General features: G+C 40.7%; 1 protein-coding gene across 2 annotated transcripts in view; it reads right to left on the bottom strand.

Moving 5' to 3' along the window:
- Positions 1-25,569, bottom strand: part of BRINP3 (BMP/retinoic acid inducible neural specific 3) — a 153,797-nt gene that overhangs the window by 16,914 nt on the left and 111,314 nt on the right. For both annotated transcript variants that reach the window (XM_051794087.1, XM_051794096.1), the window contains exons 6-7: positions 24,313-24,549; positions 7,524-7,746 (exon numbers count right to left, since the gene is read on the bottom strand). In XM_051794087.1, the coding sequence (XP_051650047.1) occupies positions 7,524-7,746; positions 24,313-24,549 (460 nt within the window). The remainder of the gene's footprint in view (positions 1-7,523; positions 7,747-24,312; positions 24,550-25,569) is intronic.

A 25,569-nucleotide genomic window follows, 5' to 3' on the forward strand; every position in this document is an offset into this window, starting at 1 on the left:
TCACAGCAAAGGCTAAAAGCAAGACCTTCAGTACTGTGGATCTACACTGGGGATTAAATGTGCTGAATACTTTAGAGCTGAAATTCTGTGGCAGCTTTTTCTTAACCCAGGTTTTTCTTTTTTTTTTTTTTTTTTTTGTAATACCACATATCTACAAAATAAAATATTATTTTAAGCTCCTCCTGTTTAATTTTCTTCAAATTTTCAGACTCCGGTACAAAACTTGTCTGGGGCAAAATAAAAAAAGTTTAGATATTTGGGTTGGAAACAACCTCCTGTTGTGGAAGGAACAGAGGCAATTTGCAGTGGTAGTGAATTAGTTACAGTAGTAGTACAGCCCAAATATCCAGCAGTGACATGAAATGCGTGGGCAAGGCGAGTCCCATCTGCTGTGCCAATGTTTTGTCCTTTCACAGGATAGACTGTTTGCCACTGCACTAGTGTTTGGAGGTTCAGAAATGAGGTTTTAGTATTGCAAGCCTTGGAACAAGGTGTAATATAGCACCCTGCAGTATTGAATCAATACCACATCAGATCAGACTACACCTGTAGAACCTCTTTCCTGTCAGATGATTCCGACCGAGATGATTTTCTCTTTTGAACATCCTGGGACAAAATGTAAGCCACAATTGCTGCAGCACTGCTCTCAGGGGACAGTTGCACTGGTAAGTGTTTTATAGTTTAAAAGGGCAAAACATGGGCGTGGAAATGTGACTTAATTCCACATATTGCACAGATGGTGTTTCCAGAGCACGGGAGCAGGAATGCTCCTGCCCTGTGACATTGATATAAAGTGTCTCCTCATTTCACAGCACTTTCTGATGTGCTGAAATTACTTCATTCTAACGTTGCTATTCATCAGAAACATCAAAAGTGACATGGTGGGGAGGCTGGAAACATTTTCACGTGTAGCAGGTGGTCAAGAACAGCCTCTCTGAGTGCATAGTAAAGTGCTGCAACACCAGGAAACCAAATCTCCTTGAGAGAAATTTCCTACAAGGACAGAGGCCAAGAGCAGCTGCCCCGTGTACACACAGCTCCTAAACCACGTGTGAAAACACACACACCCACAAGAGTTTATCTCCTCTTCTCGCTGTTATCAGCCCTGTTATTTGCAGGGTTCTTGGATCATATTTTTTATGTGTGTCACGTTAGTTTTAAATAACTCTAATCCCCAATCCAATTAAAGGTATCACCTCAAAGCAGATCATTTGATTTCCTCCGAGAACAGATGCTGACTTATTATTCGTGTCAGTAAAACAACCACTGCCAAACTGACCTTCATTTATGTCACACACTTTCATCTTATCCCCTCCCTCTTCCGTGGCACACGACTTTCAGATGTGCACCTGGGGTGGCAGATCCAAGCCAGGGGCATTCCTTTACACTGAAACTTGGAAATCCATTTTTAACTCCCAAATGAAGTTTCTTAATTGGAGCATTAAGAAAAATTATTATTAAATATACTATAATAACACAATCTGTTATTATTATTTCTCTGTTCTTTCCCGGAACGATTTTTGTTTAGAAACATCTCAATGGCCCTTTGTAATTTATCAAAAGATGTTCAAAAACCAGACAAAATATTGGTTTTTCAGCACCTCTTATTCAGAAGCATCCTCTACATCAGAGGAGCTTTTGCTGCCTTACACCTCCTTTCCATAACAATTTTCATCCAGACTCACTGCTCACTCTCATTCCAGCAGCCTGGTAAGTGATGGATAATTAGATTTTTTTTTTTCTCTTACATCCAATGCCACAAATGTGCTTTGAGAAGAAAACTCTCTGCATGATGCACTGTGAAATTTTCACATCTTGAACCCTGGTGGAAGGTTTTATTCCTTCCTAATTTTGTGCCTGTGAATCAATTACACTCACAGCAAAGCAATCTACAGTAGCTGATAACCAGCTCTGGGATGTAAGGAACTAATCCTGGGTTACATCCTGAGGGAATGGGATTAATCTGCACTATCCTTTTTATTTTTTATGTATTTTGTTCTGAAACATTCCAAAGGAAACAGGTTTCAAGGCCTCAACATTCTTCTGGACCGTGTTACAGATGCTGTAAAAAAGTCATCCATTTAAAATGTTTTTCTGCACATGGACTGAAGGGAACATGAAGATACAAGTCCCTTCTCTGACGTGTTTTTAGAGTATTCAGGCCCTGTTGCCCTTCTAGGGCACGTGAAATTTTTGCTCTGTGAAATTCAAAATGAAGAGAAGAAATGAGAAAATGTAAATTCCTGGCTCTTCCTCCTGTCATAGCTGCCTGTGGTGCATTCTGTGGGAAATTCCAAAATAAAAATCTGGTTTTAAAAAGCAGAATTCTTTCTGGAGCTCTTCTGTTTGATGGGGCTGCTCACTGCCTCTAGTGATGAACTCCTCCTAAGTCTGCATTAGCTTCAGAGTATGTTCCTTAAAAAAAATAACCTTTGTGGAGACAAGGACAGGCTTCAAACATAAGGCTGCCAAGAATGACTTTTCTTTCAGAAAGAGAGTTTTTTATATATTAAAATAATTTATTTTTTTTAAATTATTAAGGAATTTTGTCTGTATTTATGTCAGTTTCTGTTACCAGAATAAGATCCTTTAAATATCTGGTTGGACTATTGGTAGAACCACCCCCTTCACTGTAAGTTAGATGGTAATATTGAGCATCCAGACTTTTCAAAAATTCAAATACCAACAGTTTATTCAAGACTTCATGCTTTTGTGTGCACGTGTCATACCTTGGTCTTTTAAGATGGAAATTCTTATTTACTTAAGATGCTCATAACCTTCATTTGCAGTTTGTTGCAGCAGGTTTTCACTTTGTTGTCATGCAAGGAAGATGCAAATTTTTTTGCACTGACCTATTGTTGGATTTACATTATGTTTCTCCTTTTAATATTTTTGTTTATGTCTTTATTAAATCACAGTTTGTGCTGATTAAATTTGGCCTCAAGAGATGCTTTTTCATTATGAAGTGATTATGAACTGCATACAGACAAGGTTCCTACACAGAGCAATGTACTGGACTGAGTGCACCCACTCAAAGGGATGACATTAGTCAAGGGACCCACTGAAATGACACCAAAAAGAGTGAAATCAAGTGCTAGACTGGCACTTCTGAAGGAAAAAAATGAAAGCTTCCCCCAGTCTTTAATATCTTTCAGTAGTGTTTGACTATTAAATCAAATCAGAGGAAATCATTGCTGTCCTTCTCAAAAAAATATTGGGGAAAGTGAAGATTCTCCTTTCCCACACGACACCACGTGTGACCTGTGCTGCCATCCCTAGGGAGTTCAATGACATTTCCTCATTCCCTTCACTTATTTTGTCTTTGAAAAACGAAAAGGTTCGACCTGCAGGTGCTGATGACAGGACACACCCCCAGATGTGCCCCTGCAGTGCTGGTGGAGTCCCAGTGCTCAGCCCAAGCTGTGAGGAGGTTTTCCCTTCACAGGCAGCAAAGCCTGTAACAGAACATCACTTTGTGACCTCCCTTGAGAAAGATGCTGCTGGAAGGGAGAGCTTGGACTAACTTAAGGACCAGGATAGTCCTTTTCTCAGGGCAGGAGCACTTGACAACAGACACCACGTGCAAACTCCTTCCCAAGATTAATGATTGTTCCCTGCTGAGTTCCAAAATACGATATCTGCAGAAAGAAATTTGAATGGTCTCTGCAGAAGGCCATGGGGAACAGAAGATGGAAAAACCCCTTTTCACGGATCTCATCTCTGTGGGCTCTTCTTCAACAGGATGTAAAAAGACTCCTTACATGATGTTATCACATGCCCTGCCCAGAGAATCTACATCCTGATCTCAGCAGACCTCTGCATAAAACCCACTGTGTTCCCCCCTTTGCACGTGTATACTCTGTATCCCTGGCATCCTGTGGACCCAATACCTAACCCCCCTGTAAAATCCCCCAAGATAAAGTAGGGTTTTTCCCATAAGGTAACTCCTAAGACCCCAAGATGTATTAACCTCCGTTCTCCCCTCATGTCACCCTTGTGAAACCCCCCGATTTTAATACCATGAATATGTAAACCCCCCGTTAAATATGCAAACCCCCTAAATATGCAAGCACTCCAGCCTCTGGAAGCAGCAGAGCCTCAAATTCGTGGAGGCAGCAGTTCATCCTGGCACTGTTACCCAGCAGAACAAGTTTATTTTGTTGTTTTGTTTTTTTTTTTTAATCTTGTTTTTCTCTTTATCACTCAAAAGGGAACGTTTGATCATTCCATCCCTCTGCACGAGATGGGAAGGGATTACCTGCACAGCAAATTCCCTGCTCCTTGTTGGCTTTGAATTTTCAGTTGGTGTTTTTCATTGAGCTCAGACAACCACTAAATACTGCACTGATTACAGAAAAGGATTGGTTAATTCAGGTGAATTTTAAGAGTTACATTCAGCAGTGCCATAATGGTTTATAATGGAAATCTGTGGACTTTTGATGGATCTTGGCGTGATTTGACTTTCAGGAAAAAGAACATGTTAATGGAAGCAAGTTTAAAAGCTGGGCAGAACATCTGGAACTTGAAAAGATTTGCAATTAACAGAATAAAACAAAAATACTAATCCTGCTCCCAACCCCACTGTACACAAAACTGCTGCAGTAAATTGCTCTGATCACGAGTAGAAACTGAAAGAAAACTATTTATACTTTATTCCAGCTGAAGGACATGAACTGTTTCAAAAATGAGACACGGGAATGGAGTTTCTTTGCTTGCAAGTTAATTGAGTCTTTTTTGCTATGAACAACGACATTAGGAGAGGATTCAATGCTATTCTGGTTTCGGGATTGGGAAATTAAAATATTAATGCAATTTAGTCTCATGATTATTAAGTGGCCTGGAACTCAGGAAACATGAAATAAGTTACAAGAATTTCTGTCTAACTCATTAATTAAGTCTCATTTAAAAACAATCAGGCCAACAATTTGGTTTATGTTCAGTTAAAAAGTTTTGTGGCCAGAGAAAAGAGAAGAGTACTTTCAGTAATTAATGATAACCTTGACTGTGTGTAGGAGCTCGTCCAAGCATGACCAAAAGATTTCTGGCAGACTACACAGATAAACCCCACTCAAACTCAAGGCTCAGAGACAGTTTTCATGAATTACATTAAACTTTAAGGACATACCTCCCAGTTTCATGAGAGAGAAAAATCAACTCTCACTTTTGACATATTCCTTTAAAAATCCTCTGTACATGTCTTTTATTGACTAGTGAAATACAGTGTAAAAGTCAACATCAGCAGAGTTGTTTTTTACTCACTGCCAGCACCATGACCTTTATTGAAAACTGAAGCATTGCCTGTTTAATCTGCATCTGAAAAGACAAGTGCCTAAAAAATGCAATTTAAAATAGTATTTATACCTTCATTAGCTCAGCCTAATTTCCCTTTCCATAATAAAATTCACCCTTAACTATCACTAGCAGAGCCCAAACACTAATCTGAAGGAGTTGTTTAGAAAACCTTCTGTTCCAGTTCCCCCTTCTTGTTTCTTTGAAGCCCAAACTACCCGTGGCACACAGAATCATAGACTGGCTTGGGCTGGAAGGAATCTTAAAGATCATGAAGCTGGGGGTTTTTTTGCTTTTATTTCTATCTTCCCTTAAACACCAAGGAAAAAAAATGAGTCCTGGGGTTTGGTTCTCTTCTCACACTCGCTGCCTGCCAAGATGCCTGATTTTACAGCCTGAGGGATGGCTCATGTTTCTCCATGGCATGACTCAGGGATTCATTCTCCACTGCATCACCTGCTATCCATTTGCCTGCTTACCTGTGGACAGGTATCAAAAAATTCAGGACCTTATTTGGGTTAGATGTATTCTCATCATGAGCAGTATCTGAAAACTCTTCTGTCAATACCTGTGTTTCCTTTCTCCTCCCTCTCAGTCTTTTCACCACTGATAATCCTTTAGCCACTCTTTTATCTTGGTCTATCAGAGTGGTTTTTTAACCAGGTTTGGACATGAAACCAGTTTCTTTTGACCTTTTCCCCTTGCTTCTCAGTTTAAAGTCATAAAAGCCTGGATGTCAGAAGGCAATTTTCCCAGATAGGCAGATGGAATCCAACTTTGAACATGCTCCCTTTTAGCAAACACATCCCACTGGCTACATATTCCCAAGCCTGCCTTTAACACTGATTTTGAGTCATCTGCTGATCATCATTCCATCATACAACCAATCTCCCTCTGTGCTGACTAGAAAAAAATTAGGAAAATCTCTAAAAAGAGACACAATTAACTAAAAAATGGTGGTATTCCTAAGCTAGAGATGCCCTGCAAAATTTAACTGGGATGAAAGTTTGGTGCAATTCCCTGTAAAACAGTCAAACTCACTGCTTTATTGATGGCAGCCAAAGGTTGCCTCACAACCCTGCAGAGGTTGTCTTGGAAGACCTGATTATTTAAAATTATTTTTAATATATTATATTAAATTTTGGTGCGGAAAAAAAAAATACTGAGGTTGGGTTGTTTCTTGTGCTTTATAAAGCTCTGGGTTCCTGCTGAAGTCGTCGCTGGTGAATCATCTCTTTGGTAGGATGCTCATCCAGGCTGTGCCCAAGACACACAGGAGAGGATACTGAAGCACTGCAGTGATTGCACAACCCTTCTGAGCAGAATGTTTTCTAATTATGAAATGACCCTACAAGTGAAAAACACATTTTTTTTGTTTCAAGCACGAAGCACAACAACTGTCTCTTGAAAGAAGGGGAAAGGCCACCAGCAGGCAAAGAGGAATTGATGGAGCCTGAGCTTGCAATAGATGAAGAGCTGAAAGCAGGGGAGTGTAAAGTAGCCCTGGCAGTTCTGGAACACTGAACCTAAACTAGGTTTCTTTAAAATCAATGGAGACACGTGCTAAATGCAGGAGTTACTGGACTATCCCATGATGCCTGTGCTCAGAAGAACAATGTCCTTAAAAGCTCATTCATTCCACATTTCCTACAGTGTCACTCCACTAATTTCAACAAAGCCATTTTCCACCAGCAATCACCTCTCCCCACTTTATGCTAATGCAGATCTGACTGGCTGCCTTTCAGGAGCTCTGTTTCTAGGAAGGAGTGAAACACTTCTCTTTTCTTTCCTTAGGCATCCTTTCGAACCTAATTCATATCTGACAAACGAGACAAGAAATCAATTGTGTGCAGTGCACGCTGGATAACGACCCACAGAGGTCCCAAAATAGCCCTGCTCACTCCAGGAGAGGTGCTCAGTGTTCACTGTGAGAGTGTTGGGCACCGGCACATCTGGCCCAGTGCCACCGAAAACGTGGCTCTGGAAAACAGGGGGACCAAGCGGGATGAATGTGTGCACTCAGGTGCTTTCTGAGCACAGCCACAAACAAATGAGGATTTATCCTGACCTTGCCATCATATTTAGGCAAACACAGAGGGATACTGAAAGGTGGGACTCCCCACAACCACAAGGACTGCCCGTTGTGCCCGCGCCACTCCCGCATCCGCGCCCTGAGGAGATTTTGGGGTCAAGAGAGCAGCTGGGATCCCTCAGCATTCCATGAGTTCCCTTACCTCTGCCTTGGCATGCGGATCAGGGGCTGCTTGTGGCACCTCTTGCTGAGGCCAAAGAGCTTGTGCACCGTCCTCTGGGCCTTGAGGAACAGCTGCCTCATGCTGCTCTCCAGCTGCTCGTAGCGCCGCTGGAAGTTGGAATCCATCGTCCACAAGTGCATGACAGCGGAGGTGTTCAGGAAGTAGTTCATGGGCAGCCTCTTCATGAACAACTTGAATTCATCTGAAAGAAACAATTAATGGTCCTTAATGACGTATTGTGGTTATTCTTGCAGCGGAAATTAATGTCTGCTTTGGTTTTTCTTGAGCTAATTCTTATAAATCTGATCTTCTGAAATTTTAATTTTTTCGAAGCTGAAGGGTGAGTGCACTTTTGTTGGTGATATTAGAATGAAGCCATTCCAATATCTAATATTCATGTCATTTTTAACCTGATATTAAAGCAAATACAAGCACTTATTTCTAAACCTGGACAATATGAAGATGAAGTAAGAAATAGAGATTCTTACCTTCAAATCTAGGATCTGAAAGTAAATGCCCATTTAATGATTGATGTATATTGACTCATTTGGAGATCAGAAACTGTTTTAAAAGAAGTGTATTCCAATACTTAGGAAATGCAAATAAATGTGATTTTTACAGGCCATTTCTCTTATATACGTGTTATTTCACCTGAGACAAGCCATTAAATCAGACTTTCAAAAGCATTTACAATTAAAATGGAGCCTTTCAAAGGATTTTATGATACTTCAGAATTTTATGACACTTCAAGAATGTCCCCATAACTTCTTTTTGACTCCAAAGTGGTGAAAAGGAGCTCTTCAGTCGCAAGGTCACTGGTACTGGGAATCTGCTCTGCTTTATGATTTGTTCTGGTAGCTCAGTTCACATAAGACACATAGAGAGAACCTTATTAACAGAAGTTTATTAATCAGTGAGTCTGTTTTCATAAGTAGGATAATTTGCAAGTTGATTTATAACTTCTGAACCCAAATAAATGTTCATTAAAAGGGCTCTAATTACCGGGGGGGAAATATGAGAACAAGCAGCACACTCGAATGCACGTTTATCCCTTTTCCTCCTTGTTTCCATGGATTAGCCCATTTCCCTGTCTGCCCTCCTGCCTCCTGCTCTCCTCCCACCCTTCACAATCCATTTTTTTCTTTCAGCTTGTTCCTGCAGCAAAGTCACTCATCCCACAGTTTGGCTTTCACCCTGCCAGATGCTCCTTTTGGGTAGTCTGCACTTCAGCAGACTGTGAAAAAAAGTGATCCAAGTGCCTGAAGTAACCTCCCTCTTAAAACTAAAATAATCATAATATTTAACATTGCTGTAATTTTAGGATGCTCGTGGGAGAGGGTTGAGTGGGGAAAACGTCTGCTCACATCAAAGAACACTCCCTTACCATCATTGCTCATAAGTCTTCTGGTTTTACTTCAGCTTTTTTAACATGTTTACACAAAGCAGGCAAAAATGCTTTCTTTTTTTTTTTAGTGGTGGAGAAGAAACATCTTTTGTAAATAAGCTGTAAAGGCCCTTGACCACGTCCTGAGGGACACGGGGCACAGATGGAACAGAACAGTTCCACTTTTGCTTTTTCCATTCCTTAATTTTGTCTAAATTGGTTTTAATCCTTCTTGGTCCAACAAGAGTATCTGTTCCTGGCAACTTAACACTTGGAAAATCTACATTACCAGACAAGCATCTCTGTGAATCTTAGTACAGTTTTGGGAAAACTGGTTGCCTGTTTTCTCCTTCCCGGGTGACAATCATGCCTTTCACAGAATTATAGAATAGTTTGGGTTAGAAGGGACCTTTAGGGTCATAAGCAGAGACACCTTCCATTAGATCAGGCTGTTTAGAGCCCCAATCAACCTGACCAGTCTCTGTCTCCTCCCACTCCCCTTCCAATCCTCAATTGCCCTCAGGGTTTGCACAGAAGATGTGAGAGAGGGTTATATCTGGCTTGCCTGAAGCAACCACAGTCACATTGCCTTGGTAAAGCCTTCCAAGGTTAAAGATTTAATAATTTTAAAAAATTGGTATTTTTTTTTTTAAAAAATAAAGTTAACTGAACAGACACAAAGTATGTCCTTTGGTTAAGCACAGATCTGCAGTTTGTAAAAATCAGACAGGTTCTACTAAACTGAGAGGAGTAGGGGGGTGTATATGTATGTGCTCTGACACCTTGGGAGGATTAGGTCCCAAAGCCACTCTCCTGACTACCTGTTTTAATCACTAACTTCTCATTTCCCTTCTGCCCCTCTGAGACACTGGGCTATCTACTTAAAATGAGCTCCACGCAGCCCAAACAAACCCAGCTCCCTGAAGAGACAACAGGCTCAGAAGATGCCTTTTCAGCTCTCATGTTGCTGTAATCACTTATTTAAGGAACACTGTCACTTTGCTGTCCCCTGCACTGAGCTCTACAGCCAACAACTCATCGGGTGCAGTGTTCAGGAGCGATAAGGAGGGTTTACACTCTTCCACTTGCACTGCAACAGCACTGCCAATAAGAAAATGTTTCTTTTTCTCCCTGTAATAAACATCATCTTTGGCTACCCTTGTGCCCTCTCTGATCCTGTTAATGAGCTCTGTAGTGCAGGTAAAGGAGAGGCAGAGATAAAAGGAGCACTGCTACAGAGTGCCTGCTGCATGCAAAAAAAAAAAAAAAGGGAAGATAATGTGCCCATATCTTAAACAGACACATTTCATGATCTGTGAAACTACAACATGAACTCCTAACACTGAGAGATGATTAAACTATTACACTCTAATCAACACGCTGTGCCAGCCATTCCTGAGGATTAACAACCAGTATTACAGTCCTGGGGGCCGTAGGAAGGGATACTTCTAAAACACAAAATCATGGAATACCCTGAGCTGAAGGGACCCACAGAGATAACTGAGTGCCACTCCTGGCCCTGCACAGGACACCCAAGAATCCCACCCTGACACCTGATACCAGGAGCAATCTGATTCCTGCACCTGCTCTTCCGTTGTCAATTTTATATATTCTTAACTGATTGCAACCAAGGTAAAAATGGCTGGTCAAACAAGTGCATTTTCTGACTGTTTGTGTCTGTTTTTCACGCCCCCCTTTCTGCCAGGTAAATCTTCCTCGTACGAGCAGCGTCTGGAGATTGAAATGGCATCCAACAGTTCAGGGGGAAAGAATAAATGAGAAATATCATAATGGGACCAAAGAGTGCTGCTAAAATCAGGTGGGTATCAGACATATTTAGGCTGTGATAAATACCCAGAGCTGCAGGGATGTAACTCACTGTTATTTGGTACCAGAGCAGGCTCAGTGCTCAATGCAGTGATTAATATTCTGCACATGGAGCTGGCAAAGGCCACAAAAACACAGGAAGCCTCATCAAGGGGGTTGATAGTGCTCTGCTACATGGAAAAAAAGGTGCCTGCTCTGTGCTGGAAGAGAACCAAGAGAATCTCCTGATTTCTCTGCAGGGAATATTTTACATACCCCTGGTATTTTACCCCAAGGACTATCCCACCTGCAAGACCACACACACTTCTGGTTTTGTTCCAGCTGAGGTTGGGTGGTTTGTAGAACTTTTCCAGGCTACCAAATGTCTAATTTTTTTCTTCTTTTTTTTTTCCTGTTGACTCCTATTCTGGCTGAAATTAATGATGACATATGTGCACATGTGAAAAAAAAAAAAAAAAGGGAGGGGAAAATCTAGATATGATTTAGGAGAACGTAAAGCAAAACACAGTTTGAAAATAATCTGCATTTGCTGATATGTTAGGAAAGAAATCGTTTCACTGCAGAGTAAACTGAGAGAAATGTCAGCCACCTTCTCTCAGTCTCCAGAAATGACAGTTTCTGGGAAGGTGACATTCCATCAAGTTTTATTCTGCTGTTTAATTTAATGTCATATTCTGATGAGCCTTTTTGCCTAAAGTGAAATAGTTTAATCTTATGGAGACAAAACCTTTAACATTGGGAATTACAACATAGTTTTCAGTAAATATATAACCCTGTCTAATAGTGGATTACATCACCTACCCAAAATTAATTTTATTTTTTTAAAAAGAATATTCCAAAATTTGGAAAAAGCAGCCTGACAATAACTGAAAAAGTTTAAGAATCCCTTGTTGACTGAAACATACTATTCACAACAGGTTTACATATAGTCTATGCATTTTCTAAAATTTATAAGAATTTGGACTTTAGTGGGTTCTTCCATTTAGCAAAGTTCAGTAAAAGTATGTCCGTAGGAGAAAACCACTTTTCACATCATATTGTGCTGTCAAAATCCACCATTGGACAGCAATTGTAATGGGCTGCTTTGTCATTTCTCTAAATGATGCTTTAACAGAACATTTTTCTCCCTTAAAAATCTGTACATCTGTCATTGGTGCATAATTCCTCTGGTTTTAATGGAGTTCTTCCACTTACTCTATAGGTGTAAAATTCTGCCCTCACAACCTAGAAGGGCTGTAACACCTCATGGAAAAACTGTTTTGCTTTGTCTCTAACAAAGTGTCACAGGAGGATTAAGGCCAATGGACAAAAATCGACTTTAACAAGGGAGGGTGTGATACTTTGTTGAACAAAGATGATGTTTTGGTAAAATGACTGTGCTTTGTACAGTTTCAAACTCAGCTGAGGTGGATTCATGTTCTCCAGAGCATTTCATCTTTTCCCACTCTCCTGATGAGAATCACTTGCAAATGACCAAGTGATGTCTCCAAAGCTGCTCCCGCCTTCCTTTGGCACAATTCATTCCAAGCCAAAGCAAACAGACGGGACTGCACAAGGAAAAGCAGCAACAGTCAGGACCAAGAAGAATATTCAGACCAAAAGCTCTCCTTGAGAAGCACTTTGGAAGTGTCTCCAGTAGCTCCAGCAGTTTATTTACCCACGGGGAAGGTGATACAGAGGAGCAAAGCAAACCATCCAGCCCTGCTCTGTGTCCATCTCAGGGCTGATTGTCTGCTGAGGCTGTAAATTAGCCTCTATTTAATATAAATACGGGGTGATTTTTCTCACAGGTTAGAAGCTGGAAAGAATTAATTGTCAATTAATCCCATCTCAAAGCTCAGGGAAACTGCTAGAGCTCCTCATGTCACCGCAAAGGCAAACAACCGTGCAAAGAAAAGAAAAAGAAAAGCCATTTTGTGAAAGGATTTTTAGCATTCCAAAATTGTCTTAAATCTCTGGAGATTTTCTAAAATTCTCCAAATGCATCTAATTCCTCTGAAACCCTCCTAAAGGGAACACTGCAAAGCTTTCCTCTTTTACTTTGCTTGGAATCAGTCAAAATGCTTCATTTTGACAGAACTGAAATTTTTTATGGTTATGTCAACCTTTAATTTCGTGTTATAACGTAAAAGTTATGAGGTAAAAAAATGACAAAAATGAATAAACATTACAAAATGAAGGTCAAAAGCTTTACTGTATTCTTAAAAAAAACCCACAAAACAAAACAAAACAAAAAACCAAACAAAAACAAACAAACAAACAAAAAATTTGCAATTCCTGGAAGATTGTTCCTGGTTGTTTGGTTGTTTTTTTTTTCAGAGCAGCAGCCTTAATATTTTATAATATTCTGGATATAAATCTTTATCTCTGCTACAGTGCAACTGCATTTCCTGTTTAGACTGCAAGCTCTTCAGAGAAGAGCCTGGCTCTTATTATATCTTTATAGGGCAGTTAGCACAATAGATCCCAAATTTAATTGTTGCAATTTATTAGAAATAATAACAATAAATTTGCCTGTGGCTCCAGGCAACTGCCCCCTCCTTGGAGCCCTCTGTGGGAGCTGCAATTAGTGTGAGGAGAAAGAATTCTGGGAGGAATGATCTCATAATCCCCCTTTTATCACACCTTTTACTGTCCTGGCTGTGAAAACCTGCAGCTCTCACCCTGTGTGACTGTGGTGTTATCATTCCCCTCCCATAACAAGGCTTTTCAAATTGTAATCAGGGCAATAAATGTGACAGCAAGTCAAATGCCAGTGTCAGCTGTAAATCAAACCACAAAGCTGGTGTCCTGAGAGGATATAAAGCTGTAGGACCTACATTTCCAGGATTGCTGTTCATTAAAGGGCTGCCTCCAAATTGTGTAGGTGTTATTAAAGAGATTTATAAAAGATAGATGTTTTTAAAAACGCCCTTCCATGATTCAAAAGCCTGGGGAGAACAAAGTCCTAAAATGAACATATATTTGTTTTTATGTTGCCGTGAATTTTAGTTCTTCATGATGCATTACTCAATTTGTCAAAGAAGTAGCAGCTGTTTTCCAAGAAATATATGCTGGAAAATAATCCAACTCAAAGAAGCAGAAGACTGCAGCTTGAAACAACTTTATTTCTTGATGGAAGAGATAGTAAATCTGAATTTTCCTTCCCCTTCCCCCCTTGTTAAGCTAAATTAGTCAGCTCCCCCAATAATTAAAATGTTGCCTTCTCCAAAGCAAAGGATTTCTACTTTAAACTTTCTGAAGGACACAGGGAAGGAAGGAAACTTATGTATGTTATTTTCCAACCTTAATGATTCTCTGATCCTATGACACATGTTACATGTGCTATATACATACCCACACGTGCATATATATGTATATTACACAGTTAATACAGGTAATGTCAACCTGTGAGAGGAACAGGAAACCACAAATCCTCCCCTTGCCACCTTTGAAACTCTCCTGGTGCCAAATGAAGACGAAAAAATGGCAGAGTCGAAACTGGTAGTAAAAGCAGAATATCATCCTGTAAATTGTGGATTGATTCAGAAGTTCTGCTGGGCAGCAGCAGCAAACAACCTTCCCTGGGCTCTGCTACGAGCTGGAAGGACTCACATTTCCTACAATCAAGTGACTCGCTTCTTCTTCTCAATATAAATATGACCTTGACAGCAAGCTGACTTTTCAGAAGCCAAAAAGCCAGACTCCAACAGCTGTCCCTGTAAATCCCAGGATCTGAAGGACGTTCCCTTCATCCTGTCAGGTTTTCTTTTGGGTGTGAATTTGGCTCATCTCTCTTTTAAAAATGTTTCTATCACTACCCTTCAAAGTGATGTTCCTTGGAATTCACACTAAGCTTTCACAAAAAATGTCTCAAAAATCTATCTATGGGTTACTTTGGATTATTTATTTTTTTTGTAAACACTTTGATGATTTTAATATTGTTTCTAAGTAGTCCTGCAGCTGGGATGTTCCAGTGTCTATCATTATCTCTCTACAGAGCTATAAATGCACTCAGTGCATAAGATGTAATTCTTATGGGTAGGCATAGCTTCTGTCAGTCCAAAATTTACCTTCTCTGACCTCCATCACACTGGGAACTCCTGCAGTTTGCAAACTGGGAAGGGTAAATAAACATGTAATGATTCACAGAAGGATAGATGAGGGAAGAGAATGAGTGAAACTGAAAAGTGTTCTTGGAAAACACATTGAAGTAAATAAGCAGTGTTAAGCTGTTCCAGGAGAAGATTTAAGAAGCTATGAATCAGAACAGACAACACTGCCCTGGAAGAAAAGAGAGGCCACAGAGTGACATCACTCTTAATAAAGCAAGCCCAAAGCTGCCAAGGCAGATTGGAATTCCACCAAGAATGAGGGGGTTTTGTCACTAGCTTTGAAGGGAATTACATTATGTCCTGTACATGGTGGACATAAGTAGAATTATATTAGATCAAGCCTTCTGCTCCTCCTCTTATTACAATGTCACCACAATGTTTGAAGGATCTGGGAGTGCAATGCCACGTAAAACTTTCAGTAAGCTGATTTGCCAGGTGCTGCTTTAGCAGGAGCTGTGTAACGCTTTTACTTTTGGAACAGGGGCAATTGTATTGGCTGTACCCTACTTTTTGGAGTAGGAGAGGCACGACTGAGACACTGACTCTCTGAAGAAATTATGCACATCCCACCTGTTCACTTGATTAAAACAGTGACACCTCCACGGGGGTGGGAGAGCTGGGGAGGGGAGTTTTGGTCACAGAAGGAAGGGCAGCTTGGTGTATCTGCTCATGTTATTGATTAAACTTCCTGACAACCACAGAGGGAAGTTAATTACTGGGAGGCAAATTAACACCCGTGCAAGATAATAGCGAAAACAATAATTATATTAAGAACTCGGGAGGGCTAAGCTTTCTTGGCCTCGAGCCCTGAAGCTGTGAGCACTTGTTTTAAAGCAAACCACGGCTCTCCTGCTCGGGGGCAAACGGTTTGAACCGCATTGATTGAGGTCTTTATTCTCCCTGATTAAAAAAGCACCTTGGGCTGCCAGTGAGTCAGTCCAGGCTGTTCACAAGGAGTCCTTCAATTAAGATTTGGGCGAGACTCGCTTTGCATGGCAATGGCTCTGTTCTGGTCAGCAGAGGGACAGGCTGTGCCACCCGAGTGCCCTGGGCCAGCACCCCCGGGGTGGCCCTGCCACGCAGCTGCCAAGGACCCTCTGAGGGGCACGTTCCCCTGCTCCCCAGTCAATGAACACAAAGCTTCTTGACAGCAAGGTCAAACTGGCCGAGTTTATAAACTGAAGAAATCCTCCAGCGCTGAGTTTTAATCCCGGGTTTAATTTTTAAGCTCCTTTTACGTGTGTTTTAATCGACTCACAGCAGCTGGAAAAGCAGGAATGTGCCACTGGACTGTGGTAAGAGAGAACTCCTAGTGGGAACGGTCTTCAGTGCAAATGGCAGTGTGGGCCTCTGAGTTTACAGCCTGGCTGGGGTGCCAAGCCAAAGCCAGTCATCTTGTGATGTTATTTAAGGTTTGAAATCTCAACATGGAGATCAAGAGTCAGTCTGGGCACTTTTCTTCCACTGTAAATGCAATAAAGTTTCTTCTGCTCAGAGTGTACGTATGGTAACACCTCTCTTTAAACTGACATTTCCAAATTGTGCCTGCAGTTACCTTCTGCCCTTTTGCTGCCTTTTAGTCATTTGGAACAGATATAAACGAGACATTTGGTACATTAACTATGTTTTAAAATGTCTGTCCTAGGATGCAGTTGCTCTTTGAGTATTTTTGTGGGTTTTAGGTGGGGGAGTTGCTGGTTATTTTCTCTTCTGGGCTGGAAGAATCACAGAGAACACTGTCAATGCCAAGATAATTTTTAGCTAGTGATTAAATGGCAGCCTGAAACTTTTTAAAGCAACATCACTGTAGTTTATACAGGAGTTATTGGGGGCACTGTTAAGAACATTATTACTGCTGGTAAGAAGGGAGAAGGCTGGAACCCAGGTCAGTGTCTACATGATGGAGTCAATCTGCAAGTTGGCTGCTGGGAAGAATTACCTTTTTACTTGTCAGCCAGGTGACTTTGATTTGAAGATAGTGAGAGGCAATCAAAAGGAATCCCGTGGTGTCCACTTCTGCTAAAACGATTTTAAGAAAGAATTTGTGCCACAGCAAGAGCAGAAATCTGTGCCTTACTGGGCTGGCAAACAAAGTTATACTGGGTTTTTCTGCCTAGAGAGAGGGATTTTTGAGGTTAAACATCACAGGCGAAATGCAGACTGGCTGCAGCTTTTCTGGAGCCCTCCATCAGGAAGAACCTGACACAACATAATCACAGCAGTATTTTAAAATACTTGTCTGATGGAGAGGAGGAGAAAGAAAGCTCCACCTGAGGGACAATGTTGCATTCCTTAATGCACTGCCAGGAGAGAATTATATGACCCATAATTGATTCCAGAACTTCAGCTGACACTGGCATATGAGAGGATGAAAAAGCCAGTGCCTAACTGATGATGTGGAATTCTTGCCCCCCAGCTTTCCTGCATCTTTATGTTGTGATTCATATTTTACCTTGAAGATATGAGTTTGTCTTTAGCTCTCATCACAATGCATTTTGTACACCAGACATCTAAGATTTCCATCTTCAGCACTGGACAATCTGTTTAAATTTATTTACATGGGTTTTTTTTTTACTTTAAATTTAGTCTATTTAAATCTAAGTCAAGGATTTAACCTCACATTTTGTTTAACTGCCTGGTTTGGGGTTTTTTTTATTTAAGCATAAATACATTTTTAGCAAATTAAGTAAGTCTGGCTACGGCTGTTATTTTTTGATTGTTACATAAAATGAACAGAAGAAAATGACCCAACAGATGTCTTACTCTGTATTACAGCGTGCTCAGCACCCAAGAGTATCTACATGCATGAAAAGTGACCATGCAATTCTCTCTTCTGAGAAGTACAAAGAGATTTGTGTAGATTTTGAGCTCAAATTTGATCATTGCTATGGGTGGATGTATTGACTGGCTATATGACTGTCTCTGACTTTGGAACAATCTTAGAATTCCTTGATTAATTTCTCTTGATTAAGGGTCAGATGAACTTCAAGAGTGAGAGAAAACCAATTCTTCACTTTTTCCCAGACCAGCTTTGGGCTCTTGTTGTGCTTGGGTTTACTAAAAAAAAAAATAAATCTGCAGATCTGTGCTTAGTGAAAAGAGCCTTTCTTGTCCAAGGTTGGCATTTTACAACATGGCCATATTTCACATGGGAAAATGTGAGCTGAAGGAGAAGGGAGAGAGTTCGGGAAGTGTATTATCAAAACATGGTGGTTTTCCACATTTTGCAGTTTTGAAGATGGAGATACAAATTCATGACACTATTAAATGGATAATTCTCTAAATCTCACTGCAGACTAGGAAATACTGGAGATGATCTCTCCTATTACTTTCTGTGGATTTTACATAAAATTAATTATAGAAGATGCAAATGCTACCCCCCCACCCCCAAAAATGGCATGCTTGAACTTGCTCATCTTTAGTATTACTGATATTTAATTCAGTAATAAGCTTATCATCTCCTCTATTAGAACCTACTTTCTGCAGCCCTTTAAATCCAATTCTTTTATACAAGAGATTTTGGGAACATCATTAATTCAATCATTGTAAAGAAATGGAAAAATATAATTGAACTGAAGAAGCAGGACTCCAAAGTCTCAAAAGCAATCTCTGCTGATGCAAACAAGAAAACTTTGGGAACAGCTTTGCAGTGCTACACATTAACTGAGGATTCAGCCTGAATTTTTAGGTGAACCTTTCAAAACTGTGGATTTTTTCAGGTGATTTTGAGTCAGTACATGTAAAAGGTAACCAATGACCAACAGCAAGGCATCCCAGAGTTATTAGGGAATTATGAAATGCATTAGACATGAAATCCAAAGGCAGTGAATCTAGGGATTTAAGAATAGCTTGCAACAGCAATTCACTTCTGATGGTGCTTTTGCAATCAAAGCAGTGACTGAGGATGGATGCACAATGAAAAATAGTTTCAGCAAATATTAATGTGCAAGTTAATATCAATTTACTTTGGCTGTACTTCTATCACTGGCACTTTCTGTGATACTGAAATTTACCTTTTGAATTATCTCTGTAAAGCAGACACAGAAGTGACTGAAAAAATCAAACTCGACATTTTGAGGAGTTGTTTGTCATTTAAGGCTGCAGAAGGATACATTTCAAAATATTTACAAGGTGACTTTTGATGTTTAATTATGTCTGTGAAGCCACATGTCTGGCTGAGTAAACAGAGTTTGTGTTATTGGTCCAGCTCTGCAAGGTCCTCCATGGCTCTGGCTCTGATCTGCTTAAGCTGGTGCTGGACATCCAAGCACACAAGTCAAATCCAAAGTTAATGGACTACAAAGGATTCCAAAAGGCACATATTTCAGTGCATCACTGAATCCCCTTTAAGCCCAACCGTGGCAGTAAAACCTGTGTCCAGTTTGTTGCAGGCCTGCTATTCCTTCCACAGGATTTTGTACTTAAACTACCTTTGAAAGAATGAGGTTTTAATTTCAAAGCTCCTTTGAAATGATATCTCACAATATCTGTTGCACATCAAGGAAACACTCCCAAAGAGATTCTGTTACCTTTGAGGGGGAGAAAGTTATTCCACTCCCAGCACTTGGGGAATGTGCAAAGGGAAGGCAGAAGCTGCTGTTTAATACCAGATATAGGAAAATAAATGCCTGATGGAAGATTTTCTTTTCATGTTTCCAGGAGGCCTCATAAATGCCAGACATAAAAAAAAAGAAATTATGAAAATGCACTTTTGCCATTTTCTGTTGTTTGAGCAACCCCATCATCCATGTCCTTCTTTATGTTGATGGCCTTTTTTATTTAGAAAAATGAAATTAAGTTGCTACAGGGAGTGCTACAAATTTCTTTCTGATGTCAACGAGCAGATCACCTTAAAAGAAAATTGCTGTCCTTTAAACTGTTTAAATGAAGTGTTCAGATTTCCAAAGGCACTCAGCAGCCAACCACACTAAGATCACTGTACAGGCAATGTGTGATCATCTTCTCATCCCTGCTGTCAGAATCCAGAGCCTGTGGATGTCTCTGGGGATTTTCCTGACTTTTGTGTGTTATAGAGCAGTGGGTCATAATCTCTGCAAAATGTTAAATTGCCAGTCAGAATTTGTGGGTCAGAATTTGCTTCTTTGTACATTGTCTTGACAAGACAGTTTCAAAAACTTCCCAGAGCAGTGATGTGTAACAAGACAACATATTTACCAACACCAGCCTCAACACTGCTGCAACCATAAGCTGTGGAAGTCCTACAGGCTTCCAAAATTTGAGATTTTTTTTTTTTCCAAGGAATCTTATTGTGGGAAACTAATTGCACTCGAGTGCTTAGGGCAAAGCTTCCTCCTGAAATGGGAAGACAGAGTTTAGTGAGAGGATGAGGTAGGTAGGAGGAGCACCTGGACAAGTACATGCTGCTGGTACTGGGGGCAGAAGGGGTACAAGAATACTGGCAATGTTAAAGAATAACACAATGTAGAAGTGGGGAGGCTACAGGGAAGTGTGGTGAGGATTGCAGTGCTTTTAATCTTTAATCCAACTAACATGGGTGGGCTCCATACTGTGAAATGTCAGTGCAACCCAAGGACTTGTGGCAACAGCAGCTCAACTGCATTATCCAGTTGTGTGTCAGGCTACAAATTCCCCTGGAAGGCCACTTTCCTGCACTTTGAGAGAGGGTAAATGAAACACTGCTTGATTCCATTAGAGGGGATGTTTTTAGACCTCATTTTGGATGGTAAGAGCACAGCTTCTTGGAGTGGTGGTCTCAGGGAGAACTTTGCTTACACAGTAATTCCAAGGCCTTGAGAAACAAATGAAATTTGTTATTAAAGGTTGAACAGCTGCTCATTTGCTTGGGTTGTAGCTGAGTCTGGAGGTCAGAAGATCTGATAAAAAAATAAGCAGATGGTTCAGAGTAAACAGTTTGAAGTAGCTCCTGTATTTTCTTTGAGAACTTAGCACATAACCTGACTTAAAGAGCTGATATGAAGCTCATTGAGCTAATAGTGATCAAGTATTTATTGCTGGAGGGCATCTAGAGAGGTGAAAAAGGCAGCCAGATTTACTGAGAGATAAATAACATACTGCTCCACATCCTCCAAAATGGCATTTGAGTAGTTAAAAAGTTCCTGAAGAGCCTGAGTGGAATCCAATCTGCACACAGTGATGAACAACACATTCTGAACTGGAAAGTGCCCAGTCATCTAATTTGTGACAGTCACAGTGGCTCAAAAGAGGGCTGTCACTCCCAGCAAGCCCAAATTCCAGACCAGAGTCCTCCAGGGTGAAAGGCAGGAAAATTCTTTGGTCACAGAGCAACAGGATGAGATGGGAAAGAACATCTGATCCAAACCCCTGTAAGAACATCTGATCCAAACCCCTGCTGAAGAGGGGCCACCCAGACCCAGCTGCCCAGGACCACAGCCTTGACCTTGAATGGCTCCAAGGATGGAGACTCCACAGCCTCCCTGGGCCAGCCAGGTCACCCTCATGGTGAAAAGGTGTTTGCTGAGGTTCAGAGGGAACCTCCTGTGTTTTAGTGCCCATTGCCCCTTGTCCTGACTCTTCCCCCTTTGCACCCTCCCTTCAGGTATTGACACACACCCTGAGCCTTCTCTTCTCCACGTGAAAATCCTTCAAAAAACCCTCAGTTGTTTTATCTTGAACAGACAGGAGGAGAGATAACACCCAGGGTAAACAAACCATCTTAAATGGAATGTTTAGTCCTTCCTCTTTAAACTAAATTCTGTCCACAGGCACTGTGCACGACCTCCAGTGAACCTGGTAAGTCTTACAGGTCTCTATTAGGGGACAAGATTAGTTTCTGGAGTCAGGGGACTATTTTGTAATATGTAAGATAAGAAAGGGTTTGGAAGGCAGAAAAGTCAAAGAATTAATTCGCTTGTATTTACTCCACTTGAATCTGGAGTTCAGAGTGCCAAAGAAGAGAATTCATGAATTCATTCATGCCCCTGCTGTTAACAGCAGTCTATTTGGGCCAGCAGTCAGTGCTCTGGATTATCTTGCCCCTTGCTACTCAGACTAAAATTACTACATAATCTGGCTTTGTTTCTAGCTAATTAATTTTTATTATAAATAGATTAGAATAAAACACTGTACTCAACTCAAAAGCTGATTTAGACAAAGACTGGGTTTAATAGTTTCTTACTTTTGCTGTGTAAAGGTCCCTTTCCTTCCCAGAACAAACCATTAACATGAATCAGAGCACACTGATATTGTAGTGTTTTTCATAACTTAAATGTTGCTCAATCTCCAAACGTTTCAAAACATGTCTCAGTGGTTAGAAAAATATCTGTATCTATATCACTGTGGCTGGAAATGCTCTCAGATCACGTGTGACAGCACTGGAAGAGCTGCTCAGGTGGAAATACATAGTTTCTATAGGGAGTTGAATGCACAGGGACTAAACCATCTATCAAAAGTTCCCATGCTGACTTTTATACAAGCACAGACCCACACAAGGTTACCCAGCTCACCTTCCCATGAACATCTTTATGCAAAACAGTTTCTAAGCTAAAAGCAGAAATTTCCTCAGCTACCTCTGAGATATGGAAGTCATGCTTGGTATATTTATTAGGTTAAAAATTATTTAAATAATTCAAGGACTAAAGAGGGGAGTGTGGCATATGTTTTAATGATGTTAATAACCCAAATTTCACACTTCTTACTAACCACACCTACCACCAATTACCTAATTGACAGATATATGTGAAGCTGGCATTTTAGTGATTCACACAGCACAGCTAAAGAGTCTTTTTTAAAAGCCCAGGATTTAACTCTTCCCAATTTTCCCCTGACATTCATGTCACAGACCTGAACCCAGGACTGACAACAATTCCCACTCATAATTCACTCCATGCCCATACAGGGCTTGCCATAAGAATCCTGCACAGATTCAGGTGTGTGTGCTCTTCCAGCTTAACTAAAATTCCTCTTAAGAAGGTACCTTCAAATGACATTCTTCAGGCACTGAACAGTGCCAAAATATGGTAAAATATGTGTCCCTCTGCAGAGCCAATGCACTTGTCCTAGTTTGCAGAGTAATAAATGACAGCACAGCTCCATAAATACTTAAAGGGGTCAAAACAGTCACTGGGAAACTGCACCCAAACGTTCACAAAACCAAAACATGAATTCAGGCTTTTATAACCAGAGAAGTCTGTGATCCTCCAAGGGGAAGTATTGTAAATTCTGGTGTCCTGCTTAAAAGTGAGAACAGGGATGGGAAAAGGGCCCAAGATGATCTAAACAGACTCAGGTTTAGGCATCAAGTCTCACTCAAAGTTGCAACGACTGAAATTTGCACTGATATTGGATCTATTGAAAATCTCACTTCTCTTGAATTGAGGAATCAGTCTTTAGTAATAAAACAACAAATACAAAAAATGATTGTGGCTAAAGTACTGTCCATTCACAGTTAAGTATTGTACTGATATTTATCCTGCTCTTCCCATGACCACTGAGTCTTCTTCCCTCCCTCTGCTACTGATTTGTTCTCTTTCTCCAACACAACTCATTAGGACCTCTGATTTTTATTTTTTTTTCTGGCTCTTTCTTATCTCCCTCATTTCTGTTTCTTCCTCAGTGATTTTTCCCAGGTCTGCTGAGCTCTCCTTAACTTTTCCCACCATCTGGTTAGACATCTGTTACTGATATCACCGAGCAAGTGAGTTGTGAAAACAGTTGTTCAGACACTGATTTTACCTGTAGTTCCCATTCTCTGTGGGACTGGGAGTTCTGATGATCAGGACAGGTGAAATGATGTATGAAACAAACCTTGATGCATTACAGAAAAACTAATGTGGCACAAGCAAGTTGGAGAGACGACATGGGCAGGGCCAGCTCAAACAGAAATCAAAGGAAGAAGCAATTTGTCATCTGTGATGGGATGAATTTAGTCAATCAAGGGCTGGCTTTGCTCTCCATGTCAGCTTTATGACATTGCTGGAGGGACAAGATAAAGGGGAAGTGCAGGAGAAACTCTGGCCCCACACTGAAAAACAGATGTGAAATAAAGCAGCTGTTTCAGCTGCAGTACAGAACAAACATTCAGAATGCATATCCAAAGTTTATAACCTGGCTTTGTTCCCATTTTTCTGCTTTCTACCAGTACACTTCTTGCTCCAATAGGGACCAAGTTCTCATAGTCCTGGATGCCACAAAGCATAGCAGAAGAATAGTCAAACACATCTACCCAAACCCTGATGTGAGCGAACAGACTGGGATCATCGTGAGCTGATGATTAGAAAGTTGTTATTATTGTAACTTCCACTCAGATCCAGGATGAATTTTAAAACATTTACCTTTAGATGTGTGAATTCTGGAGACTTTTGTTGAATAAATACAGCCTGGTCTAGTGGAAGGTGTCCCTGTGCATGGGTTGGAATTAGATGATCTTTAAGGTCCCTTCTAACCCAAACCATTGTACGAAACACAGCCAAAGGGGGGGGGGAAAAAAAAGCCAAAATCTCACCAGATTCCTCAAATTCACTGTTGTAGGCATTCCAGGTCTCACTTATGCGGAGCAAACTTTCTTCCATGGCTTGAATGTCCATGTAGGGACAGTTGCACTCGGGGAATTTGGGGCCACACTGACACCAGCAGTCATTGTCCTTGCAGATGAACTCCCCCTCGGAATTGCAGGCAATGTAGCTCAGGGCTGCCTGCACAAAGTGCTCTTGCAGGTACTCGGGCAGGATGACCTGGAGGCCTGAAGAAAATGCAGTAAAATATCATGTTATTAAACACAAAGGAATGCTGGAGCCAAGCAGCTTCCCCAGCACGTGTAGCAAGCAGAGAAACACTCATGAAAAACAAAAATACTGATGAAGGCAAAGAGATAACCAGGACAAGAGGTGTGAGGGTGAACACTGCCATCCTAAACTGGGCTTGTTTGCCATGTTTCCTTTGATACAGAAAGGTATAGCTTGTCTAAAGAACTCTGATTATCTCTCATGTTTCTGTAGGGGCAAGCTAAGGATGGGAAAAGATTGGATGGGAGGGAATTTTTGAAAAATAAAATTTAGCTGATCTGTTCATTTTTCTAGCATTGGGATGAAATTGCTCTGGGATAATCCACTGGATGTGATGGGCTACAAAACCTTGAGAAAATAAACATTCTTAAATCTCCTTAAGGAGAAAGGGGGCTACTCCAGCTCCAAGGGGGTTTCCAAACACTCCTGGTAGGTCACAAATCCCTCTGCTGTGTGCCCTCACCCTGCCATGACGTATTGGATGTCACATTGATGGACCAGAACAGAGCAGGTGGCTCAAAATCTCGACCAGAAATTTAGATTTATTCGTCTGAAAACTCTGACCATCATTTATGAGGACCCCAGTGATGGGAATGAGTATTTTACACATATATAATATTTTATAGCTACATTAGTGATCTACCAAAGAGCCACAGCGAGGTAAATTATACATTTTTATTTATTTACTATTTGTTGTTATTTTCTGTGACAAAAATAAACTCTCTGGAAGCAGTGGAGCTTATTTGTGGTCCAGGTAATTTCTCAGCATATGAGTTGGGTATTTCTGGTGCAAGATTTTTTTTTACATGAGCACTTGGGCAGTTTCATAGAATCATCCCTTATTTTTAGGTCTATACAAAAATATAACTGTAACAGTAATTTCATAACCCTTCCAAGATGAAACTCCTATCACAATTGCTGAAACCAGGTCTGACTCTTTCTTCTATCTCATGTCAAAATCTGTAAAACTCTGCTGT

This window comes from Manacus candei, unplaced genomic scaffold (genome assembly GCF_025592945.1).
Source record: "Manacus candei isolate 608988 ecotype Guabito, Panama unplaced genomic scaffold, ASM2559294v1 h1tg000005l, whole genome shotgun sequence".
NCBI lineage: Eukaryota > Metazoa > Chordata > Aves > Passeriformes > Pipridae > Manacus > Manacus candei.